At 35.4% G+C, this 12,123-nt stretch overlaps 2 protein-coding genes and 1 long non-coding RNA gene across 4 annotated transcripts in view; all 3 read right to left on the reverse strand.

Annotated features, from left to right (window-relative positions):
* Positions 1-2,130: 2,130 nt before the first annotated feature.
* LOC132036980 (glutamate receptor 3.7-like) lies at positions 2,131-7,477 on the reverse strand. 2 transcript variants are annotated; one of them, XM_059427402.1, is made up of 6 exons: positions 6,695-7,477; positions 4,653-5,983; positions 3,972-4,249; positions 3,838-3,869; positions 3,293-3,699; positions 2,131-2,753 (listed from the first exon to the last, which is right to left on the reverse strand). In XM_059427402.1, exons 1-6 carry the CDS (start codon positions 6,951-6,953, stop codon positions 2,343-2,345), a joined length of 2,718 nt encoding a protein of 905 aa, XP_059283385.1. In that variant the 5' UTR covers positions 6,954-7,477; the 3' UTR covers positions 2,131-2,342. The 2 variants fall into 2 exon arrangements, with proteins under 2 accessions (XP_059283385.1, XP_059283386.1); XM_059427403.1 differs by having other exon boundaries at positions 4,653-5,975; positions 6,695-6,833.
* A 3,501-nt stretch (positions 7,478-10,978) lies between these two features.
* On the reverse strand, positions 10,979-11,540 carry LOC132036655 (uncharacterized). Its single transcript, XR_009409638.1, has 2 exons — positions 11,458-11,540; positions 10,979-11,272 (listed from the first exon to the last, which is right to left on the reverse strand). It is a non-coding gene; the product is annotated as an uncharacterized LOC132036655 (long non-coding RNA).
* A 55-nt stretch (positions 11,541-11,595) lies between these two features.
* LOC132036653 (HMG1/2-like protein) overlaps positions 11,596-12,123 on the reverse strand; it is a 2,622-nt gene continuing 2,094 nt past the window's right edge. Inside the window, exon 5 of the mRNA XM_059427035.1 lies at positions 11,596-11,694. Within this exon, the coding sequence (XP_059283018.1) occupies positions 11,596-11,694 (99 nt within the window). The remainder of the gene's footprint in view (positions 11,695-12,123) is intronic.

The raw sequence follows: 12,123 nt of genomic DNA on the forward strand, positions 1-12,123 counted from the left end.
ACCCTTAGACAATAAAGTAACATCTAAAATTCTAAATGATGATTGAAAAAATCACATAGTAACTTGGTATTGTTGGATTCCCAATGTCAAAATGTTTGCTTCTTGTGCATGCTCTAATCAAAAGGTAAAAGTAATTAATTTTTATTATATAGGGGTAATTTGGTAAACTCCACATTGCATTATTAGTTTCTTAATATGCATGTTTTTGGCTAAGGTGACACTTATTATGGGACGGAAGGAGTATTAGACAGGACGCCCGTGATGGAGAGCAGGCCAAACGAAGGCACATCATAGAGAAAAATTGGTAGGCTTCTAAGCGGACAAAGAGTGCACATAATAGCTTAGACAAATCTCACATAGGAATGAGATAGTGAAGAGCTTTTGTAAATCTCACATTGAAATGAGATAAGGAAATTGAAGAGCTTTATAAATAAAACAAGTTCATATGGTACACACACATTGGACATGATGACGGCATAGTCCAAAGGACAAATCCGTGAGTTTGTTGGGCCAAAATGAACAATACATGCCATGGATATGGGTTGTGACAAATATGGTATCAGAGTAGGACTCTCCCTCAGTAGGTGGTGGGACAAGCCTCGGCAAGGATACTGAGTCCTTAAGGGTGGATGTAATGCCCGTGATAGAGGCGGCTGACAAGGGCGGGTCACAGAGAAGGACTAACAAGCTTGTAGGATGCCAAGCTTCTAAAGAAGGTGTGCACATGATACCTTAAGTAAATATCATATTGGAATAAATTGAGAAACTAAAGAGCTTTATAAATAGCACAAGTTCACATGGATACATGCACTTTTTGAGTTGATGATGATGTAGCTATGGGACAAATCTGTGAGGCTTGTTGAGTCAAAGCAGACAATACGTGTCATCGACTTGAATTGTGATAAATATGGTATTAGAGCCGAACACTCCCTCAGTATGGTGGTGGGCAAAGCCTCAGTGAGGGCGTTGAGCCCCTAAGGTGGGTTGTATATATGTAATGCCCATGACGGAGACGACGGAGGGACTAATAAGCTTCTAGGCTGCAAATTTCTAAAGAAGGGATGCACATAATACATTAGGCAAATTTCACATAGGAATGAGATGAGGAAAGTAAAGGGCTTTATAAACGCATAACACAAATTTACATGATGCGCGCGCTTTTGGGCTCGATGATGACGTAGCCCAAGGGAAAAATCCATTAAACCTGTGGGCCAAAGCGGACAATAATACGTGCTATGGGCTTGGGTCGTGATATTTGCTCCATTCCATTTTACGTAGTACTATTTTCTTATTAGTCCGTTAAAGAAAGCGATATTTTAACAATTTAATTCTATTTTACTCTTAGTTAATAATATTTGCATATTGTTTAAAATCACAAATTTCAAAAAAAAAAAAAAATCTTTCTTTCTTTAGGCCTCATTTGTTTGCACTTATTGGAGGTCTGAATCTGAATGGCTCGCAGCTTAAGCCATTAAGCGCATTTGTTTGCATTAAGATCTAAGCACTTAATGGGTCTGAATAAGTCTTAATCATTAAGATCTTGAACCAAGTCTTAATATCATTAAAAGGTATGTTTGTATGGATTTTTTTTTATCACCAGCTCTAACCCCAACCCTCCGCCTCAACCCCACCCCCACCCACTCTCCACTCCAACCCCACCCATTCACCTCCACCCCACCCCAACACCCACCCACCCTTCACTCCCCACCAACCCCACCCCACACCACCCACCCAACCCCTACCCCACATCACCTACCCCCATCTCCCACTCCCCACCAACCCCACCCCCACTACCTCCCACCCCAAACACCCACCACCCACTCACCCCTCCACCCCATCACTACCCACCACGACTACAGAACATCTCCACCATTACTAGTGAAAATAAATGTTTCATTTTTTTTAATCAAATAATATTTTATTTTATTAAATTTGTACTATTTATTTTCTACTATTTAGTTATTTTTTAATTTGAATTGTATATTAATTATGTTAAATAAATACATTATGCACAATCAGATATTGAAAAATAAATAGTCTTAATCATTCAGTGTTCAGATCTAGAGACAACATCTTAATCATTCAGATGTGCATTCAGATGTCTTAATCTTAATGAAAACAAATGAGGCCTTAAGTTCTGTGCTAAATTAAACTACACCACATACATTGAAACAAAGGGAGAACATAAGAAACACTGGGAGAAACTGAGAGCTTTTACATTATAATCCTGCATAATTGGTATAGGCATTTGTACAAAACATATACAGTCTCTAACTAGTAAGTATCACTAAATCTCAGTCACATGTATACTCCACTTCAATAAGAAACTATTTGAGCAAAGATTATCTATTTGTTTGAGTTTGAGAACTATCATGTTGAGCAAAAAATCTTTTGATGGCTTCTTCCTTCTCATCAATAAAGTCAAAGAAACTGTAGATCACCTGTGAACATCTGGTGTTTGAGGGAGAAGAAAGGTCTGCAACCTTCTGCTTCCTTTTGTATCGTATATATTGGCGAATAATTCTAAATAAAAAGACTAACAAAGCAAGGACAGTGACAGCACCAGATAAAAGATAGAGTGCCCAAAAGCTGCTCAAGTGGAGCTGGTTAGGCTCCGAGTCTTTTCTCCTATCTGTTGGACATCCTAATCGGCAAAACCATTTGTCGTGTATCCCTTGAAGTTTCCCACTCTCGGCCAGTTTGAGGATTGCTGTTGATACGTCTGCAGCCAGAGGAGAATCCTTTTTGAAAACCTGCATTTCGAACGAGGGTAAAAGACATTCAGTTAAAAGTATAAATTGAACATAACCATGCAAAGAGAATTGATTCGCGTTTTCATCCATAATTTAAGACACTCTTGCCAAATTTCTTGTTACTTCATGATCAAGTTGCCAAGCTAAGGGGCCTCTAAATTGAATTACTTTCTCAGACCTTCTGCTACTAGTGTAATAGTCACAGTGGCGTAGCTACTACATATACTGAAAGGTGGTCAGTTGGACATCTTTCATTGGAAAATTATGCACCAATCACTTTTTGCTGGAAAATTATATTGGGTATATAGAAAATAATACTGTGTATATAGGTCAAGAATTACTTCATATAGATATATATTAAAATCTTAAACAGCCTTATTCCTGGCTTCGCCATTAAATAGTCATGACTAAGTCCAAGGTTGTCAATATGAGACGATTTCACACTTTTGCACCCATTCAAGTTATGCAATAATCTACGAGGTATCTAAATCAGAGGAAAGTTTAACTAAATAAATGGTGCATATGAATAGACCACTTACAAAACCCCATCCGCTCTTAGTAAATGGTCGACCAATGATCCCAAAATCAGCACGATTTTGAAGGAACAGCTCCATGTATGGAAGTTCATCAACAATTGCCATCACTCCTCCATTTCCTGAGCCTCGTCGCAGAGCAATTTCAAATTCTTCCGGGGAGCGTAGAGATATTAGTCTTGATGGAGCTATGTTGAGAATATCTTTCAAATAGCTATAAGCAAATGACCCAACTTGATATCCAATAAACGAGTTGCTTGTTATCAAACTTTCAATCCCTGTGATCGGTGATGAAAGTTGCTGTACAGTAAGGATGGATGTCAAACTTGCTGTATAGCTTGATGAGATCACCAGGAGTAAGAATAGCCAAACCACCATTACCATTCGACCAAGAGTGCTTACGGTATTTTCTTCTGGAAATTTACAAAATAAAGTTACTTGCCTGTTAGAGGATGGCTAATCATACGACAAAACATAATTTGAGCGTGATTCTTTTCATATACTAAGATCAAGCGATAAGAAATAGAATTGATAAACCAAATACTGCTTACGGTTTGTTTTGAAAAGTGTCGAGAAGCTGAACCTGCATAATATTTGTAAAGAATTAATAAGACTTCGTTGAAATGGTGTGTGCAATCTTATTAGTATAAATTAGATACAAGTAATACTTAACATAGGGACTCACAGGAACATTGTTATTATCTGTCTCTTTGGAGGACCACGAAAGTCATCATTGACGCGATGCTCGAGTATCCAAATGACCACCGCTATTATAAGAAATGAAAGAGCTGTAACACCCCACATTTCCAGTGTAAAAGGCTTGAGGAAAACCCAAGCACTTGTTTCTGAATTATCTACGGGAGCTACTATGACAAGGCCTGTAGATACATAAGGCTGAGTGAAATCAACCATCCTTGTCCTATTTGTGACAATAGTAATGTCTCCAACGGCTGCATCAAAAACCTACAAACAACTTCAAAAGAATGAGCTACATTTTCCATGCAGCTATAAAAGAGATAGGTGGCGGCGTGGGAAATTTATTCTTGTTATTTACATTGTGCAAAGTATTTTGTATAGGGATGATTACAGTTTTGGACCGCTCAAAAGAATAACAGCTAGCAAATGTATAAGTTTTATATATTAAGCATAAATATACTTATAAATAAACATATTGTATACACAAAATATACATAATAAGTGTATAGGTTTTATATGTTTTGGCTAGCGCCCATTAATCTCGGCCGACAGGCCAAAAATGAAAAAAAGCCTTTTTTTTAATATGGAAGGGAAAAATTAGTAAGAAACAAGAGGCAAGCTTTAGATGACATTTGTTACTCCTACAGAGAGATGAGCATAATATACTCACATCAGTTGCCACCATATCCACAAGCAGATCATAATTTGGATTGGCAAGACCAGTACCAAATGGCTCAAATCTGAAAGGAACGTCATAAGGCACAAGCTTTTGCGCTTCATCAAAGAGATCTATGCAATAACCTTGTGCCTTGCGGCTGCTGACATTCAATGTCACAAACTCAGGAAAACTGGCTCTTCTTGGATATCCAATTCTCAAGGGTCTTCCATCATTAGCAATAACCCAACCACGCGGTGTTTCGCTCTTCCCACCAGGCCAAGTTACAACTCCGAGATTCTGATTTAACCTGTTAACAGCTGTTTCTTCATTTTGTAGTGCTTTTGGAGGTAAAATCGAGAGACCAGAAAAATTTGACCAGTAACCAACTGTGCGAATTTCCTGTTGTGCAATGTTAATGACTTCATAACCGTTACCAATAAGATTTCGGTCAGGACTGAAATGAATCTTTCCTGTCAAGCCAGTGAAGTTTGTTTTTGATAAGATATTCATTAGTAGTTCTCCATCATCAAATTCTCTAAGTTTCCCAAGCTTTAATTGATCACTACTTGTACCATTTAACATATTGCTGAGAGAAAAGCTTATGTTGCCTCCCTGTTGAAGTAGGTCATTAATCGAACGTGCAACCACCCACACAGTATCATAGGCATAAAGACCATATGCAGTCAATTCTGAGCGATACAATTTTCTCCAGCGAGACAAAAAGCCCCTTTTCTGTGTAGTTTGTGGAATATAGGGACGAAGGCTAACTACTCCTTCAAGAGTGCTCAGATAAGATCTGTTTTTCGGGGAGAAAGAATCTAAAGTAGTAGAAAACCAATCAGTCATAAGCCACACATAATTACTGCCAGTCATTTTCAGCTTCTGGACCGCGTCGAAGAATCTTAATTGAGAATCAGGGTTAATATGCACAACAAAAACACGAGGTCCTAATGATCTCGACTGATTTAGCACATAAATAATGTCACTGAATTCATAATTGATACGTAACGGAAGCTTATAGGAGATTTTTGCCATTTTCTTAGCAAGTGCATCATTTAAAGCAGCTATGCCATTTCTTCCATAGTCGTCATCCAGAAATATAGCAACGACTTCTTTCCATTCGTAAAAGCAGACAATGTCGGCAACAGCTTCCATTTGGTACAAATCGCTCTGTGTGGTTCGAAGAAAAAATGGGAATTGGAGGGAAGAGAGTGTTGGATCAGTGGCAGCATATGAGATAAGAGGAACTTGAAGACCATTAGAAATGAAAGAAATCATATGAGCTATTGCAGAAGACTGTGGACCAATTATTGCTACCACTTGCTTCTCAATTACCTGTAAAGCTGACAAAAAGAATTGGAATCATAAACTGTGCTGGAGGGATACTTGAACATGAAAATCAACTTTAGGATGCAATATATGTATATAAAGCAATCCATTTTCTTTTTTGTAGTCGCTGACTGGAAAGAAACATTGCAGATGCTTATAATGTCTTTAACTTAGACGATGCATCAGTTTTTTTGAAGTTTAATCTTGATAAAAATTAATATAAAAGACGAATCAATCTTTGACCCGGAACCAAAGAAAGATAACAGATGGCTTTTATGGTCTGAGTTTGAAGAATTTAGTTCTCTCAATAAAGAACCATCAATTTGATAATGAAAATCATGGGAGCTTAGAACAAATTTCAAGAGTACTTGGCATGGAAACTGGAAAAAGTTGGTTTTCACCTCCTTCATAAACCAACTAGAACATCCCCTAAATTAGAGAAATCAACAACTCATAACAACTAAAATAAACAAAAGTAGCAACAATAACTATTGAGAATTAGTGGTTTTAAACTAGTAACCATTATTAAAACTAGCTAAACAAATATGACTAGTGGAATGTCACTACAGGCTTGTCAAGAGCTTTTGGTGAGCTAAAAATACTACGACAAGCTTAGCCCACTAATTCAAGTTTAATAATTAAAAAATAATTTTTCACTAACAGCATGATAAACATTAAATTAACCAAGGAGAAAGAGAGTAAAAAAAGAGGCAAATAACATGTACCTGCAATGGACCCCTTAAAGACACTGCAATCAGAATCAGCCAGAATCAAATCAAGTTTAGTTCCATTCAAAATGCTGGGATCCCCATTGATATCAGATACTGCTAACTCCATAGCAGTCTTTGCTGCCCTGCCTATAACTGAATTAAAACTGAATACTGCACCAACATTCACAATATCAGGTCTTTCACAGTTCCCATGTTTATTTTGCAGTCCCCAAATGAAAACAAACAGTGGTAGCACTGCCCCAAGATTCTTCATTCCACCACTTCAAGAAACACTGAAAATGGATAAAGTTTGGAACTTTACTCAAGAACCATGTAGGTGATGAAGCCCCTTTTATTTTTTTTGCATTTAGAAAAAAGAAGTAACTAGTTTCAAGTCTGTCAAAATCAAGAAAACAAGACCCTTTTGGATTTTAAAGGTTTCTAGAGTTGTCTAACTTTAAAGGGCAAAAGAGATGAGAGAAAAAAATGGGAACAGAGTTTGTCAAACTTGAAAAGGGAGAGGATATTACTGCAACAATGTTAAGCTTTCAAGTGGGAAAATGGACACTGTAAAATTGAGAAAAACATGATGATATTATAAATTCTTGAAACTTCAAAGTTCAAACTAGTGAAGCAGCCTTGGGAAATTAGAAAGAGAGGTGCTCCCATAAGATGGCTTTAAATGAATCCTCTGCAACTAATTTGAGATAAATGAAGGTCCCACAAGGGTTAGACCTTGTGTAAAAATAAGGAAAATATTCCACAAGGGAAGAAGATTAGAAGAATCTAATACTCTACTATTGGAAGAGAGAAAAAAAAAATAGAATAATTGGATGAACTGACAAACATGTAGGATAATGGTCCAGTTGCAATTTTACTAGATATTTTACTCTCTTTTACTCCGTACCTTTCCTTTTTCAAATGTACACATTGCTAACAAAGAGAAAGTTGTCTCAACGAATTAATGATAGATCTACTGACAACAGCTACTCGTATTGAAAAAATAATCTGACATAATACATACATTATATATGTTGATTATCATTTTTATTTTCACTATAAAATTATACCCAAAAAGGTACGTGAGAATTTATTTAATGTTTTGCTTGAGATAGATTGCGAAATAAAAACAAGTAGTACCACAAAAAATAAAGCACCTGACTAGCAAAAATACCTTGTTCTTAAATCATACAGTATAATAATTGGTGTACTTTGAAGTTAATTAATTTTGTCAAACAGTAAGAATTTCTAATAACTTTGAGCTTAAGAATTATACGCTTCTTGTATGTTTACGAGTAATAGTTATTAAGTGGCTGCCGTGGATAGTCTAACCACGAGTCCGGAGCCTAAAGGGTATAAAAATACACGGTATTTACCAAAAGGGGGTGCAAAAATTTATATACCAAAAGGGGTATATCGTGGTTGATCCACGATATACCCCAAAAATTTTTTTTCGCCGACACCAAGTCAACAAAAAATTAAAAAAAAAAATTTAATTGTATAACGGGACTGATCCACGTTATACAATATAAATTGTAAAACGTGGATCAGTCCACGTTTTACAAATATATTTTGTAAAACGTGGACTGATCCACGTTTTACCTCTAAAGTTTTTTTTTTTTTTTTTTTTTTTTGCGAGCACTAAAAAAAAAAAATTTATTAAAATTTTTTTTTTTTTTGGTAAAAATTAGTGTGTTTTTTAATTTTGACCAATGATTAATCGTGTGTGAAGACTCAAACGTCAATATTTTATATAGAACACGATATTTTTTCGTATATAATAATGTAGGCTCAATACATCAAGGATACGTAGACGTTCGGATCGTCATTTTAGGGGTTGAAAAGGTGCTTTTAGAAGTAAGTTTTGTTTGAAAAAACTTAGTGTTTATTTAAGGTTATTTTAATCAACTTTATATGTTGAGAAAATTAATCAGCTTTATTTTCAAAAATTGAAACCGCAGAAGTGAAATTGACATTCACAGGTACATTACCTTGGGATTTTTACGTTGAAATCTATTGCGTATCATCATCTTATAAGTAAATAAAACTGAAAATTTCACGCCAATTTAGGGAAAATCGAAATTGAATGGGATAAAAGGCGTTTTTTTAAAAATCGGCTCGGCAAAACCGCCTACTACCGTTTGTCCGCACAGATCTCGAAAAAATACGCAAGTTCAAAAAAAACGCGTAAAACGGACGTCCGAGCAAAGTTATGACCATCTAAAGTTTGACCACTTTACAACTAGTTTTTCTCCTATATTTTTAGAATTATATTTATATTCAAAATAATGTTTTATCGTGATTAAAAAATAACACGCTTAAATCAAAACCTTAAAAAAACAAAACACTTAAACCTTAAACAAAACTTATTTCGGGCACCTTTTCAACCCCTAAAATGACTATCCGAACGTCTACGTATCCTTGATGTATTGAGCCTACATTATTGAACGCAGAAAAAATATCAAGTTTTATATAAAATATTAACGTTTCGGAGTCTTCACACACGACTAATCATTGGTCAAAGTATGAAAAAACACTAAGTTTTTTCAAACAAAACTTACTTGGCACCTTTTCAACCCCTAAAATGACGATCCGAACGTCTACATATCCTTGATGTATTGAGCCTACATTATCAGCAAAGCGAGAAAAAAATATCAGGTTCTATATAAAATATTGACGTTTCGGAGTCTTCACACACGATTAATCATTGGTCAAAGTATGAAAAAACACACTAAGTGTTACAAAAAAAAAAGTTTACTAAATTTTTTTTTTAGTGCTCGCAAAAAAAAAAAAAAAACTTTAGAGGTAAAACGTGGATCAGTCACGTTTTACAATTTATATGTATAACGTGGATCGGTCACGTTATACAATTAAATTTTTTTTTTTTTTTTTTTTCGTTGACTTGGTGTGGCGAAAAAATTTTTTGGGGTATATCGTGGATCAAATTTTTGATATACCCCTTTTGGTATATAAATTTTTAAACCCTTTTGGTAAAATGTATTTTTATACCCTTTAGGCTCCGGACTCGTCTAACCACTATCATTTTAATTGCACCAATTGCAGCTTATCTTTGTTATGGAACGTGTAATTTGGGTCATGGGAAATCCAGAGGAGTGGTTGAAACATTGCTTTCATCCAACAAACCGTTACGTCAACATTAGTCTTGTTTTTTCTAATGGTTCTGTAATTTCACCCGACTCTTGGTCTTCTCTCAATTCCACATACAAGACGGTGAGAGTTTTGCATGCACTTTCTGGGAACATTCCACTCTTTTAAGTAATATTTTGTTACTTTTATTATCAATTTTACTTACCTTTTTTGGCCTTATTAGTACTAGAACTAGAAAGCCAAGAAAATGGGCTTTTTTAACTCGAGCCAAGTGGTTACACGGGTTAACACTTAAATCTGTCCTTACTTTTGATGTGCACTCAAAAGTTCGTTAATTAGGGCGGGGGCTAACTGAATAGGAAGGAACAGCAGAAGTCATATGCATATAAACAAGTGGAAGAGTATAATATTTAATTTAATTAAAGTTGGTTATTCCATTTAGTACCATCTATTCTCTGCTTAAACTTTTGTTCCACAACGAAAAAAAGGAAATTAATTAAAAGGCAAAATTAAAGTTTCTTTAAGTCTTGCTCGTTTTAAAGGAATCTGGACAACTATTCTGTGTACTCACAGACACGTCCAATACTTCAGAAAGAAGCTTCAAAATTTACACATTCATTTTAAGTTTTGTTTCTTTTGCAAAGCGTTCTGTTTCAATGCAACAGGAACTTGGGCCTTTTTTGTAGTTATAAGAGGTCAACCAATACCTTCAAAAAGTTTCTAGTTTATGCATTACACTAGAATGAGAATTTCTGGAAAACTATTATTCATTTGTTAAATTGTTGAATGCACATATTTATTTTCACACGATTGTATCACATAAAGCTTGCTATACATAAAAGAAGTACAGTTTTCGAAAGTAACGAAGTTTTCTATAATTTCCAGAAACTAGTTTGTATTTTAGGATGGGATGATATGGAAGAAAAAGGAGATGAGAGACTAAAATACATAAATAAATAAGAACTCATTCACTGGCAATTTTTTTTTTTTTTTTTTTGGGTTAAAATTCACTGGCATTACTTTATGTTAGGGTAAAAATATCTAAATTCAATAATTACTACTCTATCAGTGGCCTACAAGTGTTTTCAGACACATTCACACTTAAATTAGTGGATAGAACTAAGAGTCAAGCGTTACTACGCAATTCGCTGAATCCACTAAACAGGAAAAAATACAACTTAAATAAGACCATACTTTTAACGTGATATTTATTGCATTGCAAAGGGGCATACCATTATAGATTGGACAAAAACCAGAGGCTGTTTCAATTACTTAGCTAACAAAGGCATACTCAATTCATAATTGCATTGCATTGCATATACAAAACAGTAAACACGATCATAAGCTGATAATAGAAATTTTTAACAGAAGAACCATACTAGTACTAGGAGTTAGAACTAACTATAGCTAGGTATGAACACTTAATGATTTATATAGTATGACTTTCCCAGCAGCTTTCACTTGCCATATCAACTATGTAGCACCCTGTATACAATAGTAAGAACAACATGTCAGTTTTAAAAATAGCTTTGAGACAGGTCAAACCACAAAAATTGGTTCAATCATTGGAAAACAAATTAGGTTACTAGCATATTTTATCTGCAAAAAATTGAGAAATAAATCCACTATAATGCATATATATGCAGTGAAATGTGCATGATTCATAATACCTAAGAGCTAGCTTGCTGCTCAGCATCATCATTCACCTCAGAGGACCTCTCAGAATCCTCAGATTTTGTTGCTCCTCCATTAGCAGTCTGCCAAGTAATGTCATAAAGTAAGTTCAAAATTAAACAGAGATAATTGTTTTAAATGAATAAGAACACAACCTTATTGTTATATTCTTCCATAATCTTCTCATACTCCTCCTTCAGCTTAGCAGCTTTTTCAACATAGAGAGCTTTCTCCTAAAGAGCAATAACCGATAGATTAGATACCGCAATTCTTCAAAAGAAGAATTAGATGAGATTTGTCGAAACATATTGTCACGACCCAAATCATGGATCATGCGGGCACCCACACTAACCCTCCCTGGTGGGCGAACCCTTCAGATAACTACCTTAATTTGATACAACATGCGGAATAAATACTTTTATTATAAGAAATTCCCAAAATCTGGTTCAGACTCATACAAGAGCTTCTAAGAAGTTTACAATTAATGAATGTGACTAACCGGGATACGACTGGCGTTTTAAGGATAGAACAATGACCCAAGGAGAGACTGGTTGCAATAGCTCACCCAAACGTCTTTGACGAATGCCTCGAAACGGTCGTGGAGACCTCGAACATCACCTCGAAATAACCTACACCCGGAAAAGTGTAGCAAATAAATGAGC

This window comes from Lycium ferocissimum, chromosome 11 (assembly GCF_029784015.1).
Source record: "Lycium ferocissimum isolate CSIRO_LF1 chromosome 11, AGI_CSIRO_Lferr_CH_V1, whole genome shotgun sequence".
Lineage (NCBI taxonomy): Eukaryota > Viridiplantae > Streptophyta > Magnoliopsida > Solanales > Solanaceae > Lycium > Lycium ferocissimum.